This window comes from Acipenser ruthenus, chromosome 1 (assembly GCF_902713425.1).
Source record: "Acipenser ruthenus chromosome 1, fAciRut3.2 maternal haplotype, whole genome shotgun sequence".
In the NCBI taxonomy this organism is placed as follows: Eukaryota; Metazoa; Chordata; class Actinopteri; order Acipenseriformes; family Acipenseridae; genus Acipenser; species Acipenser ruthenus.
This window is the reverse complement of record NC_081189.1, coordinates 37564878-37591613: the sequence shown is the minus strand read 5'-3', so window position 1 is coordinate 37591613 and position 26736 is coordinate 37564878. Positions and strand designations below refer to the sequence as shown.

At 37.5% G+C, this 26736-nt stretch overlaps 1 protein-coding gene across 3 annotated transcripts in view; it reads left to right on the top strand.

Annotated features, from left to right (window-relative positions):
• LOC117964777 (collagen and calcium-binding EGF domain-containing protein 1-like) overlaps positions 1 to 26736 on the top strand; it is a 92086-nt gene that overhangs the window by 46037 nt on the left and 19313 nt on the right. The window contains exon 1 of one of the 3 annotated variants that reach the window (XM_059024767.1): positions 24538 to 24785. The exons of the other annotated variants lie outside the window; for them this stretch is intronic. Coding sequence (XP_058880750.1) covers positions 24784 to 24785 — 2 coding nt within the window. The 5' untranslated portion in view covers positions 24538 to 24783. Of the gene's footprint in view, positions 1 to 24537; positions 24786 to 26736 lie in introns of those variants that run through there. 3 annotated transcript variants of the gene reach the window in all.

The following is a 26736-nucleotide window of genomic DNA, read 5'->3' as shown; positions in this document are numbered from 1 at the left end:
AAAAGGTCCTTATGTACCCTTTAAGCTGTTGTTAAAATGCAATGCTTCATTCCTGGAGTATCTGATTCTAAGATATTTTCCACTAGTATCTGACAAAGCAAATTCTATAGTATTGCATACAAGTCATTCTCTAAAAATGACTTGGCAATTAATACCGTAATTTACAACAATTACAATGGGAACTCTTCTGTAGTTTCCGTAGACAAATCAAATTGTACTGGATACAGTCTTTTCAGCTAACATTTATATGGTAAGATATGTTATCTAATCACATGGATGCAGATATTTCAACTCCTATAGCATTGTTTAACTCTCCTTTAGCCTCAGTAAGCATTAACCTTGTGTGAAGTTTCCTTTGTGTAGGTAGCATCCTCTTAAGTAAAAGTAGTAAGGGCTTCTTAAGGTAACAAGACTGGGTTCCTCCTGGTGCTGACTGCTTGAAGAACGTGGAGCAACAATACCATACTTACAGCTGTTTTTGATGACATGGAGCAGTGGTACAGCCAAACAACTTGGCAGCTGTTTTGAAGACACATTGCGATTGCAACTTATCTATCTATCTATCTATCTGCAATCTATCTATCTATCTATTCGTGCTGTCTGTTTGTCGAGGTGTCTGTTGGGAGTGCTTGCAGCGTGTGGAGCTCAGAGTGAGTGAGGGGTTTTTTTCCCCGTTGTTTTTGTTCATTTCTTTTTTCACTTTTCATCCTTTTTTTATGTTATAGGTTTAAAAAATAAAAGAAGGGAAAATAGTTGGGTCTTATCGGCCGTGATGGCCAAAGTCGGGGGAATCCCGAGGGGATCAGTTCCCAATTTTGAACATATGACACGGAGAAATGGCATAAAAATTGTAGTGGATGTGTCTGTCCCGGTTGAGAAATGTGTGGTAGAACTTGGAAAAGTAATTGGGTGTGAGAATATCAAGTCGGCGTCACGGATGAATAAGGTTGTAGTTGTATTTTTGAGCAATGAATTAATAGTTTCCGAAATGGTTCAGCAAGGGCTGGTTATTGACGGAGTGTTAGTGTCTGTTCTGCCTCTTGCGGCTCCCGCTAGGAAAATAACAATTTCCAATATTCCGCCTTTTCTGAAAAATGAACTTGTAGTGAGAGAGCTAAGTCGTCATGGTCAATTAATGTCAGGCGTTACAATGATTCCTCTGGGTTGTAAGGCCCCTGAGTTAAAGCATGTAGTTTCTTTCAGGAGACAGGTATATATGCTGCTGAATGACCCGACTGGAGAGCTGAATGTAGCTTTTAGGTTTCGGGTGGAGGGTAGCGATTATGTAGTGTTTGCTTCTTCTGATACAATGAAATGTTTTAAATGTGGCCGTAAAGGGCATATTGCAAAGAACTGTAAGAGGACTGAAGGAGAAACTGAAAGTGAGGGGGAAGAAGTCACTGAGGTGAGAGAGAGCGTAGCTGAGCTGGGGAGCCAGGCTGAGGGACCTTCGGATCGCAGCACTGCGGAGAGTACTAGAACGGAGAGAGAGACTGAAAAAGTCAACCCGGGTTTGGTTGAGTCTGGTATGGTAGATGGGGAAAGTGAGTTGCAGGAATCGTCAAAAACACCTGTGGTGGGGGTGGTAGTTGACGGACAGGGTGGTGAGGGGAGAGAACAGATTGAGGAAAGCTTTGCACAGAATAAAGGTATAGTTTTAGTGTTAGAGAAGGAGAGGGAAGTGGGTGAGTTTAAACTCCCCAAAGGGAAAAGAAAGGCTAAAATTAGGCATAGTTTTGTAGCAAAACGCAGCCTTGTTTCTGAGGATGGAGTCGACCAGGCTGATGGATTAGTGAGTGAGTTATCTGAGAGAGTGGATTGCGCTCAAATGCATTGCGCAACAGGCAGTGGTGGCGATTTTAGTGAGGACGGGGGTAGTGATACTGACTCATCGGTTAGCTCTGATCTCTCGGCTAGTCAGCAAGCGAGAGGGGGGTATAGTGCTGAAAGCATACGGGCATTTTTAAGTGCTATTAAAGGGAAAAGAGGGATTGAAGTTATTGATCACTTCCCTGATTTAAAATTGTTTTTAAATTCGGCACAACAAATTAGACGTAATGCAGCTGTATTGGGAATGGAGCAAAGGGAAAGAGATCAGTTAAAAAATATAATAAGTAAAGTTCGTGCCTCTCTAAAAAAGTCATAATGGATAAGTCTACACAAGCATTTTTTCTTTTTCATGTCTACATTTTTATTAGTGTGTGTATTTTTCCTTTAAATTCTATAATGCATACTCTTAATATAGGAACTTTAAATGTTAATGGGGGTAGAGATTGTGCAAAGAGAGCAGCTCTGTTTGAATATTTAACCCAAAAGAGAGTTAACGTTGCCATGCTCCAGGAGACCCATACAGATGATAATAATAAATCTGAGTGGATTCAGGATTGGGAAGGGGAGGTTATTTTTAGTCATGGAACGAATTTTAGTGCTGGAGTTGCCATATTATTTGCGAAGGGGTTTAAGTATGACTCTATCAATGTAAGTGAGATCATTAAAGGACGCTTGTTAAAAGTGCAGGTTTCGGTAGAAGGTAAGAAGTTAGTATTTGTTAATATTTATGCACCAAATGATGGGAGAGAGAGGGTGCTGTTTTTTCAGACTCTCAATGGAGTTATTGCCCAGAGTCAGACTGAAGAAGTGGTTTTATTAGCTGGTGATTTTAACTGCACAGTTGACGACAAGCTAGACAGAAATGGTCCAGAGCCTCATCCCAGGTCAGTTAAGGAGCTGGTCACTGTTTTAGCAGCGCAGGATATGGAGGATGTGTGGAGAGTAATGAATCCTGATGTGAAGCAGTATACCTGGGCTAAGGGGAGTGATGGGAATATATGTTTAGCTCGATTAGATACGTTTTATGTTTTTAAGCATCAATTAAATTGTTATTCTAAATGTACTATTCACCCCACAGGTCTATCTGATCATAGTTTGGTCAGTTTGAATATGATTATCCCTATTGCACGTGTTTATTCGTCTTATTGGCATTTTAATACTAAACTTTTAAAAGACAGTCATTTTTTAAAATGTTTCAAATTCTTTTGGGAACGGTGGAGGAGGCAGAAAAAGGCATTTTTATCAATAAGGCAATGGTGGGATGTGAGTAAAATTCAGACCCGACTGTTTTGTCAGCAGTACACTATGAATGCTACAAAGAGCACTAGTGAGGTGATGAGAGAGCTGGAGGAGGAGATTACTGAACTCCATAATGCACTGGAGACCACATACAGTGACAGGCTCTATGCAGATCTGAAGCTCAAAAAGAGGAGTTTGGCTGAGTTGTTGGACTCACAGGTACAGGGAGCATTGGTACGTTCAAGGTTTTTAAAGCTTTCCCAGATGGATGCTCCAACTCAATACTTTTTTGCATTGGAAAAGAAAGTGGTTCAGAGTAAAGCAATACACTGTCTTAGAACAGTGAATGGTCAGTTGTTGTGTAAGCCTGAGGCTATCAGGGAACACACTGTGGGTTTCTTTTCACAACTGTACACGGCAGAGGCTGTGGATGGATCTGAGGGAGCCAAGCAGTTCCTCCAGGGGCTAACGCAGGTTCCAGAAGGCGAGAAGGAGAAGCTGGAGAGTGCACTGACGTTGCAGGAACTTTCTAAAGCTCTGGAAGGGCTCAACACGGGTAAAACACCCGGAATTGATGGAATACCTGTTGAGTTTTATAAAACTTTCTGGTCTGAGTTGGGAGGTGACCTTTTGGAAGTGATGGAGGAATGCATTGTGGAAAATGAACTGCCACTGAGCTGCCGGCGCGCAGTACTGACTCTGCTGCCTAAGAAAGGGGACTTGTGTTTTATTAAGAACTGGAGGCCCGTAAGTATTCTTTGCACTGACTATAAAATCTTGTCGAAGGCATTGGCAAACAGACTAAGCGGAGTAATGAGCACTATTGTGCATTCAGACCAAACATACTGCGTACCAGGCCGAACAATATTTGATAATATATTTTTGGTGCGGGATTTAATAGTTGCCTCCAAGCTCTTTGGTTTTAAAGCTGGATTGCTCTCTCTGGATCAAGAGAAGGCTTTTGACCGGGTAGACCACCGGTATCTTTTTGATGTTATTAGGTCATTTGGCTTTGGTCCCAATTTTTTGGGAAAAATTAAGTTGCTCTATAGTAGCATTTTTAGTGTACTTAAAATAAATGGTATATTATGTGCTCCTTTTAAAGTTCAAAGGGGAATTCGCCAGGGTTGTTCTTTATCGGGAATGTTATATTCTCTGTCATTTGAACCATTGATGGTAAAATTGAGAAAGATATTGATTGGGTTGTCTATCCCTACTGTGACAATGGAGCCTGTTAAGGTGGTGGCTTACGCTGATGATCTTGCTATTTTAGTAACAAATAAGAGAGACATTCAGATAATAGAGGAGAGCTTGAGGGTATTTGAAAGAGTGTCCTCAGCTCGGGTAAATTGGGACAAGAGTAATGCCTTTTTAATGGGAGAGTGGGAGGGCAGCAGACCACCGGATTTACCATCAGGGCTTAAGTGGAACAGGGAGGTTTTCAGATATTTGGGAGTTCACTTGGGAGAGCAGGGACTGGCTAAAGAGAATTGGGAAGGAATACTGGATCAGGTGAAAGGTCGATTGGATAAATGGCGGTGGCTTCTAATTAAGCTTTCCTATAGAGGAAGAGTTTTAATTATTAATAACCTGGTCACATCAATGTTGTGGCATAGATTAATGTGTGGGGATCCCCCTCCTTCTCTGCTGTTGGAAATTCAGAGAGTATTGCTGAGTTTTTTTTGGGATGGGCTGCATTGGATAAAGCAGGGGGTGCTATACTTGCCTGTAGAAGAAGGAGGACAGGGATTGATGGATATAAAAAGCAGAATAACAGCTTTTAGACTCCAGTCGCTTCAGAGGCTGCTGTACTGCCAAGAATCACTACCCTGGAGAACAGTGGCTTTTGCTTTTCTTCGTTTAGTAGGGAGGTTGAATTTTGATAGGCATCTGTTCTTATTAGATGGTGGAAAGTTAAATCTCTCGGTCTTGCCTGTTTTTTATAGGGGGATGCTGAATGCTTGGAAGGTTTTTAGAATTAACAGAGATTTGAAGTCTGTAGGGATGTATTGGTTGCTTGAAGAGCCTCTAATTTATAATTCAGCATTAAAATGCAATCTTTTAGAATCAAAGAGTTTTGTTTTACTTTTAATTTCCAGAGGAGTAGTGAAGGTCGGTGATTTAATTAATTTTGATAACCGAGCCTGGAAAACTGCAGAATTGCTAGCAAGTGAGCTGGGTGTGAGATCAGTGCGTGTGATGGAGGGGTTTTTAGTGCAGTTGAAAGCGGTTTTGCCTGCAGACATGTTAAAACAGATGAGTCAGTTGTTCTTAGGAAAAAGCCAGCTGGAGACAGAACCGCCAGAGTTGGACCTGCAAGTTGAACCTGCAGTAGGGCAGACCACTGATACCCCGGGGCAGATCCTAAAGTTTGCAGAAGGATATAAGGTTCAGTTCGGGGGGATACAAAAAAAAGAAATGTATCGGATGTGTGTGAAAGTGTTGCATTTTCAAAATTTAAAGAACTTGCCTGATACACATTGGCGAGAGAGGCTACAGGTAGAGGACTCCATCACCCCTGCATGGAGGAATCTCTATAGATCACCAGTTCCTAAGAGAGTGGGGGATCTACAGTGGAGAATATTGCATACCATTGTGGCCACCAACTCATTTCTCTCCATCATTCAGCCGGGGAGAGGAGATACATGTCAGTTCTGCTCAATAAGGGAAACAGTTTTTCATTGTTATTTATTTTGTGGTCGGTTAAAGCCTTTGTTTGAGTTATTGAATGATTTGTTTAGTGAATTGGGTCTGAGTTTTACTCAAACTACTTTTATTTTTGGGGTGAAGAATGCTAAAGGAAATAAAAATCTTTGTCAATTGGCAAATTTTCTACTGGGTCAGGCAAAAATGGCAATTTTGAAAAGTAGGAAGAATAAAATGAATGGAGTTTTAACTGATGCGGTAATACCTATTTTTAAAGTGTTGGTAATCTCAAGAATTAAAGTTGATTTTACTTTTTATAAATTGGTGCACCAGCTAGAAAAGTTTCAGGCAATTTGGGCAATTGGGGAGGTGGTGTGTTTGGTGGAAGATGATAATTTAAAAATGTGCTTGTAATTGTTGTAATGGAAGGTTTGTATGGATATTTGTGCTATTTGTTTTGTAATGTTAATATGTTTCTGATTGATTGAAATAAAGGATATTAAAAATATCTATCTATCTATCTATCTATCTATCTTAGATAGATAGATAGATAGATAGATAGATAGATAGATAGATAGATAGATAGATAGATAGATAGATAATATGATTTTCCTACAAAAGTAAGTTCTGTTATTTCGTTCTGATTGGCTAGCCCGTATCAACGTTCACACTTCCTTTGAAGTGAAGGTGTTACGGCTTATCCTGCTACAGTAGGTGTTGTTTTCATTTAGTTCCTAATTACTTAGATTTCTGTCTGCAGGCCCACCAAGAGGGCAGAGAGGCCGGGGAAATTTCCCTAGGGCCCACTGACCGAAAACAAAAAATAATAATAATTCTGGTCTATCAATACCAAGCATTTCAAAAATAAAAAAAAAACAAGTAACAGCGGCAGCCTTCAGCCCTGCACAGGACCATTTGCGTTCGTGCCCACCACCACATTAAAAATTAAGGTTTTTCAGGATAAGTTGCGCTACACTGCACTACAGCCGCTATAGTACTGTACGCTGAACCAATGAGCTTATGTGGTAATGTAATGTACACGGCAATGCAGGTGCTGTCAGAATAATATTAATTTGTTTGAAATTCAATATTTGAAATGTGTAGTGAGAAATGTTAGATGTGTGTTTATGACTTGCAACTGTGAGGATACATTCTTGCATTCTACCGTAGTTTTTATTTGGGAGTGTGGATTTGTTTGAAAGTTGCTCTGTCGGTTTTAATGTTATTTCTCAGTCCTGTACTGAAATGTAGTGACCCTGGAAAGAAGGAAAGTGGTGTGTATTATTTTTATAGGGTTAAATGTATCTGGTGTTTATAGCTTAGGCCTTTCACCATTGTATTTTATTATGCTTTTGAAAATGTTTGCTTTTAAAAAAAAAATTACAGATGAGCAAAGAAAATACAAACAAAACCAGTGTTGACTGTGGTGACTGCTAGAGAACCTTCATATACACATAATTTAGGCTAGTAGGCTACAGCATTATAAACACACTGCAAGACGAGGGGAAGGTGGAGGGGCAGATTCTCGGCAACCCTGCCTGTCTGTATTGTTAATTAAGTCAATGCATGGGTGTTTCAGTTTCTGCATTGCAAGTTTTCTTTATGGTTTGAAACTCTTCTCCCTAATCACTGATCTGAAAGCTATTGATAATCCAAAAGGCAGTGTACATGTTTTGTAATTAGCAGGTGACCAGACAGGTCATGTCCTCATTTATTTTGGCAAGTGGGTTATAAAAAACAAAAACATTTATCCAACATATTGCTAAATTAAAAAGTATAGCAGTTTCAAGATGGTCTGCTTAATCTTTATTTATTTATTTTTTTTGCATATTATAATAAAATGAATAGGCCTACGCCCACAGTGTTGGGAATGTATTAAGGTTAGTTGAACTACCTTATTGAATTATTACTTCTAAATACATGCAAATAATCCTAGTACAATTTACACACAACTTTTACTTCCATATATATTTAACAAATTAAAAAAGGATATACTTTAAATGAGTCAAAGATGAAAAGAGTAGGTCAATGATGAGTAATGTGAAACATACTTATAGCAAGGAGGTGGCATGCCCAGATTGCCAGCATGGCAGACTGTGCTGTGCATGGGTGCATTAAAAGTGGAACCATGTAGGCACATCTTGCAATACCTGTACATTACACATCACAGCAGTATCCTGACTTTAGGACACTGATGAAATAGGAACTGTTTTTAATATCAGAAACCAGGGAGCGCGCATATCATTACAGATTGAAAATGAACTTTAATAACCCTTTGTCCCCCCTTCATTCTTTTACCAGTGATTGATGAAACATTTTTGTCATCACTCCAAAAGCCTGCTTCAACTACAACTACAAGTACTCCCTCCTAAGTTCTGTAATTTCTTTATTTGACATAGGATCAAAATGTGGACTTTTGGAATTCCTAATAGAACAGAATAGAACCTTCACTGTGTATGCATACAGTATAGAAAGAGGAAGTACTTCTTAGTTTGGTTTTGATTAACCAGAGTTCGTGTTAGAAGTCAACCTAATCTGACTACAGAAAATTGAAACTTTTCAGTAGTGTAAATGTAGACCAAGCATGTTTTCTGTAGGTCTTATAGTAAGTTATTCAGTCCGCAAAGCTGATTTGCATTGTTTTTGTGGAAAAAATGAGTTTTTAGTGTGATTCATGAATTCAGCATTTTATAATGTTTGTTTATATATAGATAAATAGGTACATCTTTGACAGCAAATTAATGTCAGGTTTCTGCAAAATATGTCAGTATGTCAGTTGGTTATGTGTGTTTTTAACCGTTTGCATACCATAATAATAATAATAATAATAATAATAATAATAATAATAATAATAATAATAATACAGTGTTTTATAATATTAAACATTACATAAAAGTAGATAATAATAATGTGAATTAGTGGTACAGTTACAATTTAGATTTTGTTTAGATTTATTTATTCTTGAAAAATGTGTGACGTGATACAAGTACGCAGTTCTCTAAAACTATGTATAATTGTGTTGGACCAATTGTGCTGGTTCTTGATGAACCGTATGATTGCATTGCTGAGTGATGTGATATAAAGACGTGTTCTACTGCTCTACTAATGGAGAGTTCATCACAGTATGTACAGGCTAGCCCGATGCGCCACATAGCTCCACTAAAAGTTTTAAGCAAGGTAACAATGCCTGTTAATGATCTCTACAGACCACTAAAGATACATGTACAGTACAATGCCAGTTTCTGCATTCCACTGTTTAACGCACTGACCCATCTGTTATACAGCATAAACAAAGGACCTTTTTTCTGTGAAAAGGTCACATTTTCAAGCCATTTCGATATCATATAACACATAGAAATAAGTATAAACATTTATTTGATATTTGATTTTAAACAAAGTGGTCTTGAAAAAAAAAAGTCTGCAGAAATACGAGCTAGGATTATCATAAATCCTATGTCTTAAGAATGCCAAAGGCTTATTTTAAGAAGAAAGAAATACTACAAGTACATTCCAGTAAACCATCCGTTTGGCATATACAGGGCTTTGAATAACAGCAGTGATTATTCCACTGTGTACAATACACAGTTGGCTTTGAACTGCATTTTTCCATAAACATTTTTATGTTACTTGTTCTCAGGCTTGTAGAAGAATTGTATCCTAAACTTCTGTTTCAGGATATTTTAGAATATCTTCTGAAGGTGTAGCAGCTAAATTAGCCTTAAGAATCACCCATTATGAGGGGCTTCTTCCAGTGTGAATCACTGTTGAATGCTGTAACTTGCTATCATTTTACAACTGCAGCATAACTATTAAACTTCAATTTTAGCTAACTTACATTGACACTGCTTTGAGAGTATTTTTTTTTATATTGTTCTAGGTAACCTGTGGTGTACTTAGCAAACAGTTCACTATCAGAATCAGAGTCTGTGTGGTCCAGTGGTTAAAGAAAAGGGCTTGTAACCAGGAGGTCCCTGGTTCAAATCCCACCTCAGCCACTGACTCATTGTGTGACCCTGAGCAAGTCACTTAACCTCATTGTGCTCCGTCTTTCGGATGAGATGTAGTTGTAAGTGACTCTGCAGCTGATGCATAGTTCACACACCCGATTCTCTGTAAGTCGACTTGGATAAAGGTGTCTGCTAAATAAACAAATAATAATATTGATTTTCCAAAGCTGCTAAACTACTCAGAGTAAGGGTTAATAACCTACATTAAAAGTTTGGTATGTTCTTTATGTTGCAATTTTCCATTGATAGTTGTGGCACTATACTGTTGAGTAAGTGTCTTCTAATTCAAAGTAAAATCTCCTGCCCCATAATGAATAATAATTTATGAGCGTGTGTGGCAAAGTGGGTTATAGTGCGCAGGTTAGAGATGCAGGGCTCCAAACAGTGACAAACACAGTACTGGTAATATGATGGTTCTTTTATTTTTAATATTCAAAACTGACAAACAGAAAACAATGATGAAATACAGGCAGTACTCAATGCTTGGTACTGCTCTGTATAAATAATGCACGGGGAAGTCTCAAATGATAACACACAAATCCACAAACAAATAGACACACACAGACAAAACATACACGGTCACCAGTCCTTTAGTGAGTGGAGTAGTGCTAGTGGTGAATATAACGATAATGTGCTTTAGTGCAGTGATGTTCCGGGTGGGTGCTGGCCTCTGGCGACAGCTCCGGAACTTGTGTTTAGCCGTCAAAGGAACAGATTACGATTCTTTGTCCCTTTTTTATGCCGTCGCACATGACCCCTTGGTAAACGAGTGCAACCACCTCTCCAATCTGTGGCTGCCACATTGTTTACCTTCCGGGTCAATGCGTTCTTGCAACTAAGTCTCGCTTTCATCCAGACTGGCCGACTTCCCGACCCTGGGAAAGAACTGTCAGACCAGCCCGTCCAAAGAACTCTGTTCTCGCTGCTTAGCGCCCTCACAGGTCGGGAGGGAGATTTACTACCAAGACTTGTTGTATTTCTGTCACAGCGTGCAAAACAGTTACAATATATTTTTAAGTAGTCACTAGGAATTATGGGATTGATGTTGCCACATACGCAAATGCTATATAAAAACATAAAATGGAACAGAACAATTAAAAATTTAATTAAAAAAACATTTTTTTAAATGAAAACAAAAATCCCCATGAAACGCAGAATTGTATAGAGCTTTGAAGACAACTTCCCCGAGCTCACTGGACATTTTAACGAGTGGAATTTTTTCCTGTTTCTGAAAACAGCTTCAGATTCTGCAGGAGGTTTTATTGCTACATGTGTATAATCAATTAGTCCAATTATCTGAGACATTCCTGCATCTTGATAAAAATCTAATTTAAGTTGCTGTTGCTCAGCCACTGATAGTGGGAATCTAATAAAAGCAGGAGCTATTTTTATCAAGGCTTCAGTTACATCATTAATGATCTTACATACTAAAGACTGGAATACTGTGTAAATTCATTCAAAACAGGCCTTACTTATGAGTAAACACCTTTACTAACTTTGGAAAATCTGGGCCCATGTGCGTAGAGTGTATTTTGGGTGAGTAAAAAGCAACATTACCTTGAAGACACGAGTAATTCCAATAAATGCAGTACATACTTTAATGCTAACTAATGGGGTATCCGTTAATTACAGTCTTACATTTTTTAAACTGTAATATTCATTTTAACTACTGTACAAAAACTAGGTCGTATTTATTCCTCCTTTAGTCCTGTCTTAATAATATTATAGACAGAGAAGTTGCTACTGTCAATTTGTAGTTAGCTACTGCTTTCACAGAGTCTTCTCCTAGCTGTAGCAATATAAAGCATCCTGACTCTCCAAACACAGAATATTGTATTTATTATAGATTTACCTTCCAATAATTCAGTTGGGAAATTAGTAAGTTACGTTGAGGGGAACTAAGACAGCACTGAGAAATCTTGAAGATCAAGAATCCAGTCGCTATTCAACAGTCACAAACGTGCATTGCAAGTGAGATTCAAACATCCTTATTTTTTTATTAAAAATCCAGTAAAATACATAAAAATACGTAAGCTGGGCAGCAAAATTTGTATGCATATTCATTACACATTATATTAAAATATCATGCATATTTTTTCAATGCATAAAACCCAGTAAGCAGCTTATTTGGAGCGCTGATTTATACTTGTCTTGGTTTACACTGTTTGGCTTTGTTTCTCTGATTTAAGGATGTATACATTGGCTGTCTGGTTCTGGAGTTAACAAACATGGCAACAAATGTACACAACACTGATTTATTCTAAAATGGAAGGTACTGTAGTTGAATTTAGGAAACATATAAGTAACATGAGCTAAAATGAAGAGGTTGACTTGCCTGTCATTTCCCACATGTTATACCAAAAAATTCATATGAAATTAGTTATACAAATGTATTCCAATGTACTGTGGGCCTATCCTAATTATTTAGTTTTCTGCTGTGGAGTGGTTCAGGTTGGGTCGAGCATTTAGTCAGTAGTTTTCACAGAATGGGTTCACAAAGCTTTAGCTCAAATTAAAATACATTTATGATTAAAGTACAGTTTGATATTAAACTGTGCTAGACTAGCCGCTGTGGGCTTCTTAAATACATGCTGAGTAAATGTGTTAACATTTGAGATTCATTTTATTGTTCAATAGTCAGACGTAATTGAAAGTGATTAACAATCAGATGATTGTCCTCAATTTGTCTTTAATATAACTTCAGCCAGATGAATTGTCTTGGGGATTTTAAATTAAGTAAACCAAAGAAAATGACAGAGCAGAAGTTCAGGAAATTGCAAACTTCGCTAAACTAATTGCCAAAAATGAAAACAATGAAAAGCGTATTGTCAAAGGCTGTTCCATAGGCTTTAAATAACTTATTTATTAGCCTGGCCAACATTTCTCCAATAAACTGACCACAACATCTGAAAACTTTAAAAACCAACAATGGGTTCACAGCAGATTTCCAGTACGAATACATTTGTCTTTCTTGCATGTAAATTCCTGTCGGGTTCGTACTTTTGTTCCAGATGTAAATGCTTCCATCACTTCTTAGAAATAATTCCTCATACTTCCTGGCTGCTAGTATCCTTTGGGTATATCAGATTCTTTAATACTTAGTGTATTCCTTATGCAGATGAAACATTGCTCGACATTATAGTACAGTACTAAGTTGAATAGTTGACTCTGGGTAGCAACTCATAAGCTTACCTTTTGACAACAGCTACGAATAAACCCATATGACTTGTGATTGTTGTAAAAAGGTGCATGTGTACATTACATAGCATCTGCTTTAAGCATTGTCCTTGCTGTGTTGTGCAACAATGAACAGTTTTTGATTTGAATGCAGGGTCTGTTTTATTTGTTTTATTTATTTTTTGTTGAGGGGCTTGGGGCTGAAGGCAGGTGTTACAAGGAACCAACAAGTCATATTTTATTTAGATTTTGTCTCCATGTTTGGAGACTGGATCAGGACACGGTCAATTAATCCAGTATCAAGTTCAAAAATAATACCTAAGCAGCAGATATTACACTTGGCAAATGAGCATGAATGAAATAAAAAGGTGCATAAAGAAAAGGTCTATGTACTCTTATTTGCATAAGCCATGTGCTCAAATAGTAAACCCAACCCAGTCTTTTTTGTTGTCCCCAGGCAGTCATAAACCTACCAACACAAGTCATAAAAACATAGTTCATAAACATTAAAACAGTTTTTTTCTGTAGAATATCTGGAACCATACACCCATCCTCCCAGGCAATCACACCTGGCAGCCTAACAATACATGTATTTTATCTCCTCAAGAACTGTAAAATGATCCCTGCTCAAAAGCCATTGGAACCAGGTAATCCGTGAGGTAGCAGATTCTTTTATTTTTTAATCCAAAACATGACAGTTGTTAATTAGGTAGGATCTGGGTAGATTCATTACTTTTTACAATTATGTATCATGCAAACACATTTTTTTTCACTAAGGCAAGAGTGCTGTAGTGGAAGCACAGTGATATAGTATGGGGCATTGCATACTGTATGTTTGTACATGTTACTCTTTTTAACATGATCTTGAAAACTGCTTCAAAACATCACTTAATGTTATTTAACATGAATATCTTCACTACAAATCTATCATTGTTAGTAAAAGTACAGTTTCTAACAGCTGTGCTCGGTCTGACCATTCTGTGGAATTATTGACATTATTTGTAGGGTTCTTATTCAAAAAATGGGGACTGTATGCTGATCATTGTCCATCCATTTGTCTGTCCTTTTGCACCAGTCTTTACCAAACGTTATCACATATTCTTAGCCTCCTATAGATGTTTTTCCATTTGGCTGTTATATTCATTTTATACAAATATTTGAAACCTGTACATACACTATTTTACTGTCTAACCATCAGAGCAGACCAAAAGCACTAAATCATCACTTTAAGCCATATTTGCATAATGCACTTGCTCAAAATATAAATGGGTAGAGCGGTCAGAAGTTAATTAAGGTGCATAGGGGTCTACAGTAAACAGTATTGTTTATTGTACAGTCACAGACTACTTCCCAAAGTAAACTGTAGCTAAATGTAGTGGGTTTAGTACTGGATTAAGGCCTTCAACCAGCTTGCTCTGCGCTTTGACTCAACGTGAGAGTGAAGGTAATGTGGGAATTGCAGTTCAAGAAGGAAAAGAAACTTCACAGCGTCTCTATCCCTATACAACTAGTACACTTCACAAGTAGTATGAAAGCACAAGTTTGTATCTGAGCGCATTGTCGTACAACACTTGGAAAAACATTTTAAAATGAGTATAAAAAGTATTCCACCAGACTTACTGTTTTGGTAACATCATAACATAACAAAGTCTTAGGCCAGGTTTCAGTATATATATATATATATATATATATATATATATATATATATATATATATATATATATATAATATATATATATATATATATATATAGCAAAACCTATTTATCTGAAAGCTGTGTCTCTTTATAGTCCTTTCCTGAAATAGATTATAATAATAATAAAGGAACTGAAGGGCTTTTATAATACTCAACATCATTTTATTGAGTAGAAAACCTCATTAGCAGCATGATGAGACAATGGAAAATACTGAATGAATGGCTGTGTGGTTGTTTGCTTTGGCAAACAGTAACAGACCAGCATAATTTTATAGTAATGACTGTGCCCAGTAAACTTTAGACCTGTATTTAAAAAAAAAAAAAAAGATCCTGTATGCCTGTACTAAACATATAGTACATCTGCTTTGTTGTTTTTATTTTTTCTAAATTTCAGCAGAAGTAATGATCTTGACAGCTGTCATTCAGTTCAATTTACAAAATGTGTTGATAATATATAAATTAGTTAAGGACACCAATGTATCTTATCTGATGGAAAATTGTGACATGATTACTTTACTTTAAATTTGAATACTTGTTGGTGGATATGACTGAATTGTTACACCATCAAAACCACTTACATTTGTACATACATCTAGAGAACAGCTTACCCAGTTCTGATGAAACTTGGCAGGGAGGCTCTTTAGCAAATGTTTCAGAATCTGTGGATATATGGAGGTGCCTATCCGTTTTTCACACTTACATTTAGCTTCTTGACCCAACAATGTTCTATTTTAGCAAACTTTGACTGCATCATTTTTATAACTATACAATCTGACTTGTATGACATTAGTAACTTAAACATCTTTAACTAGACGACATTGGCTGAGGGCAAGAACATTGTAAATGCAACATTCCCAAAACTGAAGAAACGTTTTGTGGCTAATTTAATATTTTTAATTCAAACATTTCTTGTTCAAATAACCAAACTATGATGATTGTTCTTGGTCTAAGAAGCCGATGAGAGGTACACATGGTATTTTTTATTTATATATCAAACATCTGGCCAAGATGCTAGATCTTGGAATATGAGCGATGCATTCTTTTCTCTTGATCCGGCTATCAAGATCCGAAATGCATCATGGTGTACTGAAGTCACCCTTATACTTTGTGTAGTTAAATCCAATTGGAAACATCAGGAAGCATTTAAACAAATTATGTGAGGCAAGGGCAATTGCTAGATGAAAGGAACAGCTTGCTTCTAATCAGTATACCTGAGATTTATAAAACAGTCTGTTCCAGCATGTACTTAGATATAGCCTACTTTGCGCCTGGATTGGCTTAACGCAGACAATAGGGGAGTTCAAGTGTTGTGAAATCTATTTTCAACTGTATCATGTTCACCAAAAATGCATCATCAGTGGCACTGATTCTCGAGTCACATTCAGTGTTAATGTTTTACATATATTTATACACTACCTCTGACTGAGACCTACAGTAGGAGTCCTGTGAGGTTCCCATGTGAATGTTAACATACAACGCGAAGAAAAGGTGGGACCTTGAGGTCACTTCAGGACTGAAAGGGTTAACCTCTAGATAAATCAGTTAAACAGATATTTTACAAATGCTTTGATTTGGTATGACATGACCCGTAAGAATGCTTTGTTTTTGGTCACAAAAACTCATTTTTTGCATGAGAACAGAAGTAGAAGACATTATTTAAACCAGGGAGTTTCATTATCACAGAGGAACATGTCACAGCAATGCTATTATCACTATTATACAGCTTGTTAAAGTTTGTTATTTATTTACCTCTGTCTGAAAATCATTGTAGTCTACTAAAAAAGTTAACTTGTGTCTCAGCATGAAGTGATGTCATCAGTAAACTGGTTTTAGAACAGCTGTAGTTAATTGGTGTCATCTTTTCTGTTATTGAGTAACATAGAAAACAATGGGAGAGCACCATCCAGCTGTTGTCTAATGAATTGCTATACAGTCTAACTTCACTATAACGAACCCTTCTTATAACGAACCCCCTTTTTATCAAACATTTCGTCAGATCCCAGGGGGGTTCGTTATAATGAAGTTAGACTGTATATGTTTTTTCACATGGGAATGAGGGTGTTACTGATAGGTTTAGGATATTCACACAGCTGCAGGTGAAGTGTAATTTTCAATCTTTATGCTCTCACCAGCTGAGAAAATAATATAATTGGTCAGTTTCTTACTGATCTGCTAAAGTTACTATAAAAGCAGCATGAATCTGATTTTATCATGTAACATAAGCAATCGCCATCTGCCTCTGAACAAAATGTAGATAGAGGTGGATATCAGCTTTGATTGGCTGAAACCCGATCTTTGGTTAAAATGTAGTCGACAGCAGCAATGGAGATAAATACATTTATGTGATAACTTATGTGTTGGTTACCACACGTGCAAAATACATGCCTCTGGTGCCTTCAACCAGCTGAGAAGTGGGTTGTCTTGATAACATCAAACGCCTTCAAGTGTGTTATTATAAAGTGGATCCATGTTTATTTTGAAAAAACTTTGTTTTATACATTTTGTTATGTTAAAGAGACATTTTGTTATGTTAAAGAGGGACAGATTTATCATGGCCTTTACACTAAAAATACATTTTGCACCAATTTTAAGAAATTGTGATTTTACTTCTTTTAACCTCCTCTCATCTCACCAACGGGAGAACCGAATCTGTATCGACACACTTAAATTAACCTTATGAGCTGTGAAGAGATTGTTAACTTTTATTTGCATCACATGAGTAATAAATAGGTGCAAATGATGTATTCTATGGTCTTAATAGTATATTCTTAAAACTGCAAAACTGAACACTGTAGCAAGGGGTGTAGCAAGCTAGACTGCAAAAGAAAGCAGCCAGTGTTTCAACTCAGGGTAAATAGAATGCTGCCATGGTTTCATAGAAAATCTACTGTCAGTATAAATTTTTATTTTATTAAATAATAATGCATTGCATATGACCAATTATGTCTGATATGCCTAACTTTTAAGTGTACACATACTGTACGTAATTGTCACAAAGACGGCCGGAGTGGGTGGCGTCAGACCAGATCCAGGAAATAAACAACAGAGATTTGGGGTTTTGGTGAAGCTGAGCGCGTGATCGCGCTCAGCATTTAATAATTAACAGCCAGAAAATAAAAAGGTTGTAACACAAAACACAGGGCACGGCACTGGTAGCCAGAATAAAGAGACAAACAAAAACGAACACACACTAACAAACAAGGACGAACACTAAACAAACACGTACTGTGCTGGTCCTCCAGCACCACGTAGCAATTGCTCACTTTCTCTTTCTCTTTCTCGTTCTCTTTCTCCTCACTCTCTCCCGTTCTTTCGCCCTGAACACACAACAACAAGTGAGTCAAACGTGCATCTATATATACTGTTGTGCTGGGATTCAATTACTAATTAATTATTCACTTGAATCCCAGCACGTGAATTAATTACGTGCAACCCCGTGCTCACATATTAATTACTTTAAATGCACGTGAAGTGATGTGCAATCCCGTGCCTAAATACAATTACACATTTTAAATACTCCACACACACCCATTTATATCCCGTGCAGCCATCTCTATACACCAACATTTACACACAACACGTAACATACACAGAAATGCACACAGGGGCGGAGCATATTGCCACAGAAATACATTTAAAAAAAGATATTGATGGTATTTGTTAATAATTATTTTAGGTCAGGTACCATTCTCACTGTCCCATGAACCTCATAATTCAAATCACTCTTATGTCATAAATGAACCCTCTTTACACTCCAGTGAACCAAGTGCAATGAATCAGTCAGTCACTTGGTTATTACTGTGAATATTTACCCACTAAATAGGCAACTTCTGTATTTATGGGCAAATATATTTTAGTAATCAACTGGAAAATTCCTAGTCTCCTGGTGGCAGTAAGAGTTTATTAATCCATGATCTGCATGCTGCTCAGTCAATCAGATGAGCCTATAAGGCAAGGAAAAGAAACAGACTGTTTGCCAAACACAACATACAATACAGCCACGCTATTTGCACATGTTGGGTCAGAGCTGTCAGTACCATCACATTATCCGATTTGTTTTACATTTAACAAGAAGGCAGCATGCTGAGTTTTGAGCTGGTAACCTGCTCTCTGCAAAGTCAACACATTGCAAATCACGGTGAGTGTAACTCAGGGGTCACTTTTGTACAACTGCTGTGTGGGAAGTCAAGAGTACTTTCCTTTTGCCATTACAACCTTTTCAAATTACATTCACTGGTGTGCAGTACCAACATTGAATGTGTCTATGTATTTCTTGTGCTGGTTTTTCGTAAACATGAAGGATATTGTACTGAAATTGATGCTGCCTCTTTGGCTTTTGAAAACATGTTGGATTTTGATGTATTTTAAAGGAGTTTACTTTCTGTTATTTCCTTTTAGGACTCGAGGACACTGTTTTAAGAAAAACTGCTCAGTTATTGCACATTTTTATTAAGAATTCTTTTTTTTTGTTAAATTATGTACCTCATAATTTATTATTATTATTATTATTATTATTATTATTATTATTATTATTATTATTATTATTATTATATTTCTTTCTTAGCAGAGGCCCTTATCCTGGGTGACATACAATTGTTACAAAGTATCACAGTATAAAATATCAGAATATCACATTACCGATAAGAGCTGTTATAAACTACAGTAAAATCAGTAGAAAATAAGATTGAATTCAAATAAGAACAAAATAAAGAAGACATTAAGTAATTACATTTAAGAGCGAGTTTGTTTAAGAGCAGTTAACTTACGCTAACAATATACAAGTAAAGTCCATTAAGAGCACAACAAAATGATTAAGAGATGATTTCAAATAAGAGCAATTACAAACTAGATGGTAACTTTACAAGTAAAGTTGTGGGGCTTGCTTTAGGGAAAGTGGTCAAAATTTCAGTTGTTTATAAAAAGTTAGAGAAAATTTAGTTGGTGCGGTTACTAAAACAGGTGTACCTCTTGATTGCTAAAAGTTATTTCTCTTTTTGTCTTACTTGTTGGGAAAGTGGTCAAAGTAGCTGATTTGTGTCAAAAGTTACATCGTTTACAGTAAATAGAATGTTAGAAGTCTGGGAGTTTTTAAACAATGGGGAGCTTTAGAATTTTGAAAAAAGTCACATTAAAGTGAATGAAGATGGACAAAAAAGTACAAAATGCTTAATAGTTTAAAAAGTATAAAAGATATCAAAAAGTTGTATACAAGCACACTATTCCAGACCGGTCTACATGTTTTAAAGTTTGAACAGCGTTTCTAGCTTAAACGGTGTAAGAGGAGTAGCATGCCAAAGAAGAAGAAGAAGAAGAAGAAGAAGAAGAAGAAGTATGTTGAAGATTTAAAGTGGGGACAAGCCCCACTAAAAACATGAATAAGAATACCTATAAGAGTAAAATCAATTACAAGATACATGAAGTAGTTATAGTTAAGAGCAATGGTAGAATATGGCAGGGTATGGAGCAGTTCAGTGCAAGTATAAGCTGATGCAAGTACTGGTACAATTGGGTGCAATATAGTCCAGTATAGTCTATTGTGTCTTAAGGAGGCGTCGGAAGGTGGTCAGGGACTGAGCAGTGAAGAAGGAGCGGGCTCTGGAAGCGGGAGAGTGGAGGGGAGATACAGCTAATCTGCCAGTGGTGGAGGAGCGGAGGGGCCGAGAGGGGGTGTAGGGAGAACTTGAGATATCTGGAGATAGGAGGGAGCAGAAAGGTTGAGACAGCAATAGACGAGAACAAGAGTTTTGCATTGGATGCTAGTAGTGATAGGGAGCCAGTGGAGGGAGTGGAGCAGCGGTGTAGCATGGGCGAAACGAGGAAGGGAAAAGCCAAGGCGAGCAGCAGAGTTTTGGATGAGCTGGAGCAGACGGATAGCAGAGGCAGGGAGGCTGGCCAGGAGGGTGTTGCAGTAATCAAGGCGGGACAGTACCAGGGCCTGAACTAGGAGCAGAGTGGAGTAGTCAGTGAGGAAGGGGCGAATTCTGTTTATGTTGCTGAGGAAGAAGGTACAGGAGCGTGCCAGAGTAGAGATGTGCTGACAGTAGTAGAGGGAGGGGTTGAGGGTGACACCGAGGTTCTTGGTGGATGGAGGGAGGGAGAGAGGGTGGTGGATTCAAGAGAAATAGAGATCAGCAGTGGGGAAGGAAGAGGGGGAAGAAAAGAGGTCTGATTTGGAGAGGTTAAGTTTGAGATGATGCAAATGCATCCAGGAGGAGATAGCCGAGAGGCAGGTAGAAATACGGGACAAAATGTCACAGTCACGCCAGGCACCCAGTATGTGCGGTCAGAAAGGTAGGAGAACCAGGCAAGAGCAGTGCTGGAGAGTCCCAGGTCAGCGAGGAAGGAACAGGAGAATAAGTGAGTGAGCAGAGGACAGGGGGTGGGTGTGGAAGGAGGCAAGGTAGTGAAGAGGTCTCGATGGAAGGTGACAGGGGGTCGGCAGAGTAGGAAGGGATAGAAGCGACAGAGAGAGGGAGATAAAGTTGTGATCAGAGATAAAGAAAGTAGTGACCGAGACGGTGGGAGGAAAGCAGTCCCTGGTGAAGACGAGGTCCAGGGAGATGAGGTTAGAGGAGTTAGATTTGTAGTGGCAGGGAGAAGACAGAGGACAGGAACGAGAGGAGAGGATTACGGGGATATTAAAGCTAGTCATGGTAGGGCACAGTAGAGGAAAGGAAGTAGAAATAGCTATGGGAGAGAGTGGTGCCGAGAAGGAGGCGAAAACAGAGAAGCGAGAGCATTAATTAAAAAAAGAAAATAAATAAATGTATGCAAACCTGGTCTGGAGTTGGAGCCGTCAGTTCAGTGTTGGATAGAACATTTTGCAGCCAGTCCATGTAGGCTTGTCCTCATTTGGACTACCACAGTTTAGACTAATGGCCCTTTGGTGATGAGGCCCTTTGGTGAGCTGGCACTGAATGTTGGTACACTATGTTCGCGTCAGTGTTTATATACTGCCTTGGAGGTCGAGAGCTGTGTGCCTTAGACAGTGGCTTGCAAATTACCCTACATTGAGTCAACTGTGCCCTGCTGTAATTTGGCAAATTGTTAATTCAACACAACTCGCTCACATGACAGCATCAGACTAGCAATCACTCACTTTTTGAACTCACTTATAGAAATACAGATGTGTTATTAAAGTTTATCTATACTGTATTCATATTAGTTCTTTCTTCTGTTTGATAGTGTCAGATATTGTTTTATGTTGTTTTTTTCCTCCAGTTTCAGACCAAAGCCTTTTGAGCTGTTCCAAACATGTTTCACAGACTTGTGGTAGTGTGGCTGTGTATGTAAATCACACCACAGGAACTGAAAGAGACAAGTCTAACCAGTTTTATACAAGTATTTGATTAGTTTTAGTTTCACTGCTAAAGCACCTAAAAACACACCAAACTCAACAGTTAATGCATTTTTATTTTGGTAAATACAGTATTAAAAAAGTTAATGATCTAAGTAAATCACTGCAGTGCCTTTGGATAGGCATACTTATCAAGCATTAAGTATTGTACTGGTGCAGCTTCTTAATTTTATTAGGCTAGCTGCCTAATGACAATAATGCTTTCGTGAATGTTAAATGATCAGAATATAGGCCAACACAATATTTACTAAATCGGGGTGACCTTTATTAAAATAATTTACTGATTTAATACATTGAGTGACAACAGAACAATTAAATGTTATTAAAACAATGGTAAAATGAATATCTCTGACAGTACTGTCCACCAAATATTTTAAATTCCCTTTTGCAGCTGTTGCACAGTAGTTTTCATCCTAACATATAATTTGTGCTTTACTGAAGCTAACATGTTTTGGGTGGTCCCCCTTAGAGTAATTCATAAAATGGGGAAAAGGTGAGGAAAAGGTGATTTATGTTGTAATCGAATACCACTACAAAGAACAGGAATCCACAGCATGATTCAAGTCGACTAACGTCAGATGTATGGCACTTGCTGTGACATCATCACAGCAGCCTTTCAAGTGGTCTGTGGTCGTCAGTAGGATTAGGAACAGTGTAAAGCAATATTTTCTTTCTCCTTTACTTGTGGAATTTCTTTTTTGCAAAATCATTTACACAGCTCAGCTTATCTAGTTGCATGTAATTTCCACAGGGACCCAGCTCGTTCCTTATTTCAAAGCTGGCTGACACTGATGCACAAGGAGGTTAATTGACTCACCCGAGGGTCATGCAGTGGTTGACTGGAGCTTAGATGTGAAACCTGAGCAACCGGTCTGAGTTATTCTTAAGAGTGTATGAGTGTATATTCTAATGTTTATAACATTTTATACTTCTTTTAACCACATGCCATTTCATGTTATTCTTTTTTTTAATTATGTCTTGTTTTTGTTTTTCATCACGTCACGGAAACATCTTTGCATCTTGTTAACAGCAGGAATTCATTCAGCCAGCGCATCATAACACAATTGTCTGTAAAGCAAACACAGGGTTTGAAGGTGAGATTAATAATCAGATTTGTCTCACTCTCTTGGCTAACCTTTGGTTTCACATCATTGACACCCTAGTGTCGATACTAAACTAAGGTACCTGAAATGGTCTTCAGAAGCATGTTGCTACTTTATGAACCCTGCTGAGCCTTTAGTGATAAAAAAAGAAAACCTTCCATTCTACCTTTGTCATTTTCTACAACACATTTTTGAATGCTATATATTACCTCAGTTCACACATTTACTGTTTCATGCATCTTAACACTTTGTAGGCTATTATTCTAGGCAGTATACAATATATGCCATAGAGTGCGAAGCATGATGCACCTACTTATTGAGGAGAGGCAGAGGGCATCATTGAGTCTCCAGCCTTGGAAGATGTGTTTGGTTACCAAAATAATTATTTCATTGCTTGAGTACATTCACCTCCACTAATCAATTTCAGCTTTATTCCGCTCTCCAGAGCATCATTGGAACATCTGTTTTTTTTACTTTGAGAACACTTGGAATAATGTGTTACTTGTTTCTACTGTAGATTGATTTCATTGATTCCATGGTGAAGGGCTGTCTTTTCTCCAGGGTTTGCTTTTAATTAGAGCAGATGTGCTAAATTAATACCATTTCATGTGTATTGTCTGTTATTTATACACAACTCCTGCAACGCAGCTTGTGTCTGACATAAAATATGCATATTTGACAGGATTTTGAATTGGCTTTGACATGAGGAAAAAGAAAACAATTCCCAATAAGTCCAGCTAAATATTTCCTGTCAAAATACTGCCTGCACAGGAATTTGAGACAACCTTACATTCAGAAAATAAAATAGTCTAATAACATTTTGGAGCTTATTTATTTATTACATGCCTTATTCAGAAGTTATTCTTCAACTCACGAGTTGAAGTAAGTTAGTTAGCTTGTGTAGGATGGTTTCAGTATTTCCAGATCATATTTGGAAACCTAAATGCATGGATAAGTTCATGATGCATTGTGCTAATGACACACTACAGTATGCACACTGCTGTATAAGAAGTCACTTTGCATTTGCACACACTATGGTTGTAAAAAAAACAAACAAAAAAAAAAACACGATTACCTTATCAGTTAGAAGTAATATCCCCAATGACCACAAGGAGACAAGGAGAACAAAGTGAAAAACAACCAACTACTTTCCCAATTGAAGAATGTACAATCTAAAGTACATCAAATATACAGTAGATGCCGGTTATTCGCAACCCTGATAAAGACAACTTTCGGTTATTAACAACATTTTCACGGGAACCATTCCCATCCCATATGCTTTAATGTTAATGGATTTCAGATATTAGCAACTGTCTGTCGCTTAATGACAACTTTTTTTTTTTTTTTTTTTTTTTTACAATTTCTATGGCTACGGCGCACACACGAATACATTGCGCGCACGCATTGCAGCGTCTATTTATGTATCAGTTTTCATAACGCAGCTGTACGTTTATTGAGTCTGATTGTCGTCTGTCATCATGGCTTCAAAATGTGTAGACCTTTCTATAGTCGATAGAGTTCGGATTCTGGAGGCACTACATGAACCCGGTGCTAAACAAGTACGGGTAGCAGAAAGGTTTGGCATCTCAAAATCTGTTGTATCCACCATTTTGAAATTGGCTTCAAAGCTGCACGCAATATTGATAGTGATTTACAGCTGGAGGTGGCGAATCGTAAAAAAACAAACAACATTGGACAACTACTTTTAAAATTATGCTTCTGTATTAAATGTAAGTACTGTACACCAAGTTTGTTTACTGTTTTTATGGATACTGATAGTATGTTGTTGTAGTACTATGTGTACAATACAGTACTATGTATACTTTTTGTTTTACACATCAGTGTAGTATTAGTAAACAGCTGTTTGTTCTCATATTTGGTGTTTTTCGTGTTTATTTTTTAACACTGTAATGAACCAAGACGTGTATTTCAGTGCGCTGTTTCTACAACTATAGTATACATCGTTTACACTTGAAAATGTGGCTTTTCGCTTAACAACAACGTCCGGTTAATAACAACTTTTTGATGGGAACTGAGTGGTTGCTAATAAGTGGCACCTACTGTGTGCGTGCGTGCGTGTGTGTGTGTGTGTATATATAAAGCAGAAATACATTGTGTCACTGACGTACTGTACCATACCCTCCACATCAGGAATTACCAGAGATTACAGCTCAGGCTTATTACAGCCATAAAAAGTCAGTATTCTCTGGTAATGCCACCTGTTGTGGGTATTATTTCTAAATTCAAATTACTGTGATTTGTGCTAAAAATAATTTAATTTTAATACATATATACTGTATCTATGGCTGCTTCTGATCAGCAGCAGGTTTAGCAACTGTCAAGCTGGAACCCAAACTGTTAGCGCTTTGAGTCACAGAGCCACTTAAGGGCTATTGTGTTGAACAGTGGCATCAGACCCATTACTCAGACTGTTCACACTCTCAAGACAACACGTCTGCATAAACCTTTATAAGGGCAGCCTGCGATGTGTTTACCAGGATATTTGGAAATTAGAAACACATGTTGGGAAACCTTGCAGGAGAGAGGAAAAATACAAGACTTGGGAAGCCTCACTCTCATGCGTTTTGTAAATCAAAATGAAGACGAAACAATGCAATAGGAGGGCTGCAGTGCGTCATGTGTGCTTCAGCTTGTATAAAAAATGGCTAATATTTGATGGCACTTTAATATGAATCCAAAAGCCATTCCAATGTCTTTATGTCACTTGTAAATATAGTTTCTAGTTACAGTCTGTGGTCATTTTTCCTGTTTGTTTCTTTTTTTGGGACACGGACAGCTAAAAGCAACGATTGGAAACACATGTTTAGAAACAAATAAGCATTACATTTTATGTCTGTCACCTATGAGTTGACTTATTTTCGGTGCATTTGAAGGATGTGAATATGCCAGCAGTTCCCACACAGTGTGTGGAATGTTGTGGAAGCTGTCATTGACTCAGCTGTAATGTATTTCTGAATAATGACTGTTTACAAATTACACACGTGTAAATACATTGAAAGCATAATTCAAACTGAATGATCCTGTTGATAATTAAAACAAAGTCAAAAATACTGCTTTTCAACTTTGTATGGTAGATTTTAGTTGAAAACATTTGCAATGCTGTTATTGTAATCTCATTTGGTTTGCTTGGTTAGCTCAAAACACAGAAAAAAAAACAGATACTAAAAAGGAAATTGACACTAAGAATAGAGTTAGATTAGAAAAACATATAATATCAAACACAAAAAGATCCTCAACCTAACTCATTCGGTTCTTTATTTTCTATCCATCTGCAAAAGCAAAGCTGGTTAAAACGGAGTTAGCCAATAAAACCATGGCGCTTATTGAGGCGGCAGAATCCAAATGAGTTCTGAATCATACTACACTGAAGTAAAATATGTCTACATTTACTTAGTAAATGATGGAATGATGTGCTAAATTAATGAAGGGTCCTTAACAAAGAGTGTTAACAGCTACAGTAAGGGGTACCCTGTTAAGACATCAGGGTTATTTCTTATTGAAACCCAGTAATTATTTCCATCCTGGTTTATTTATCTTTACTTAGGCATTTCTTTCTGTTTATTTTAGCGTGAGTACCGTTTGCTATCAGTAGATGTTTGCGTGTAAAGTTATGTTATTCTGTGATAAAAACTATGGGTCATCCAGAGGGTACTCCATCCT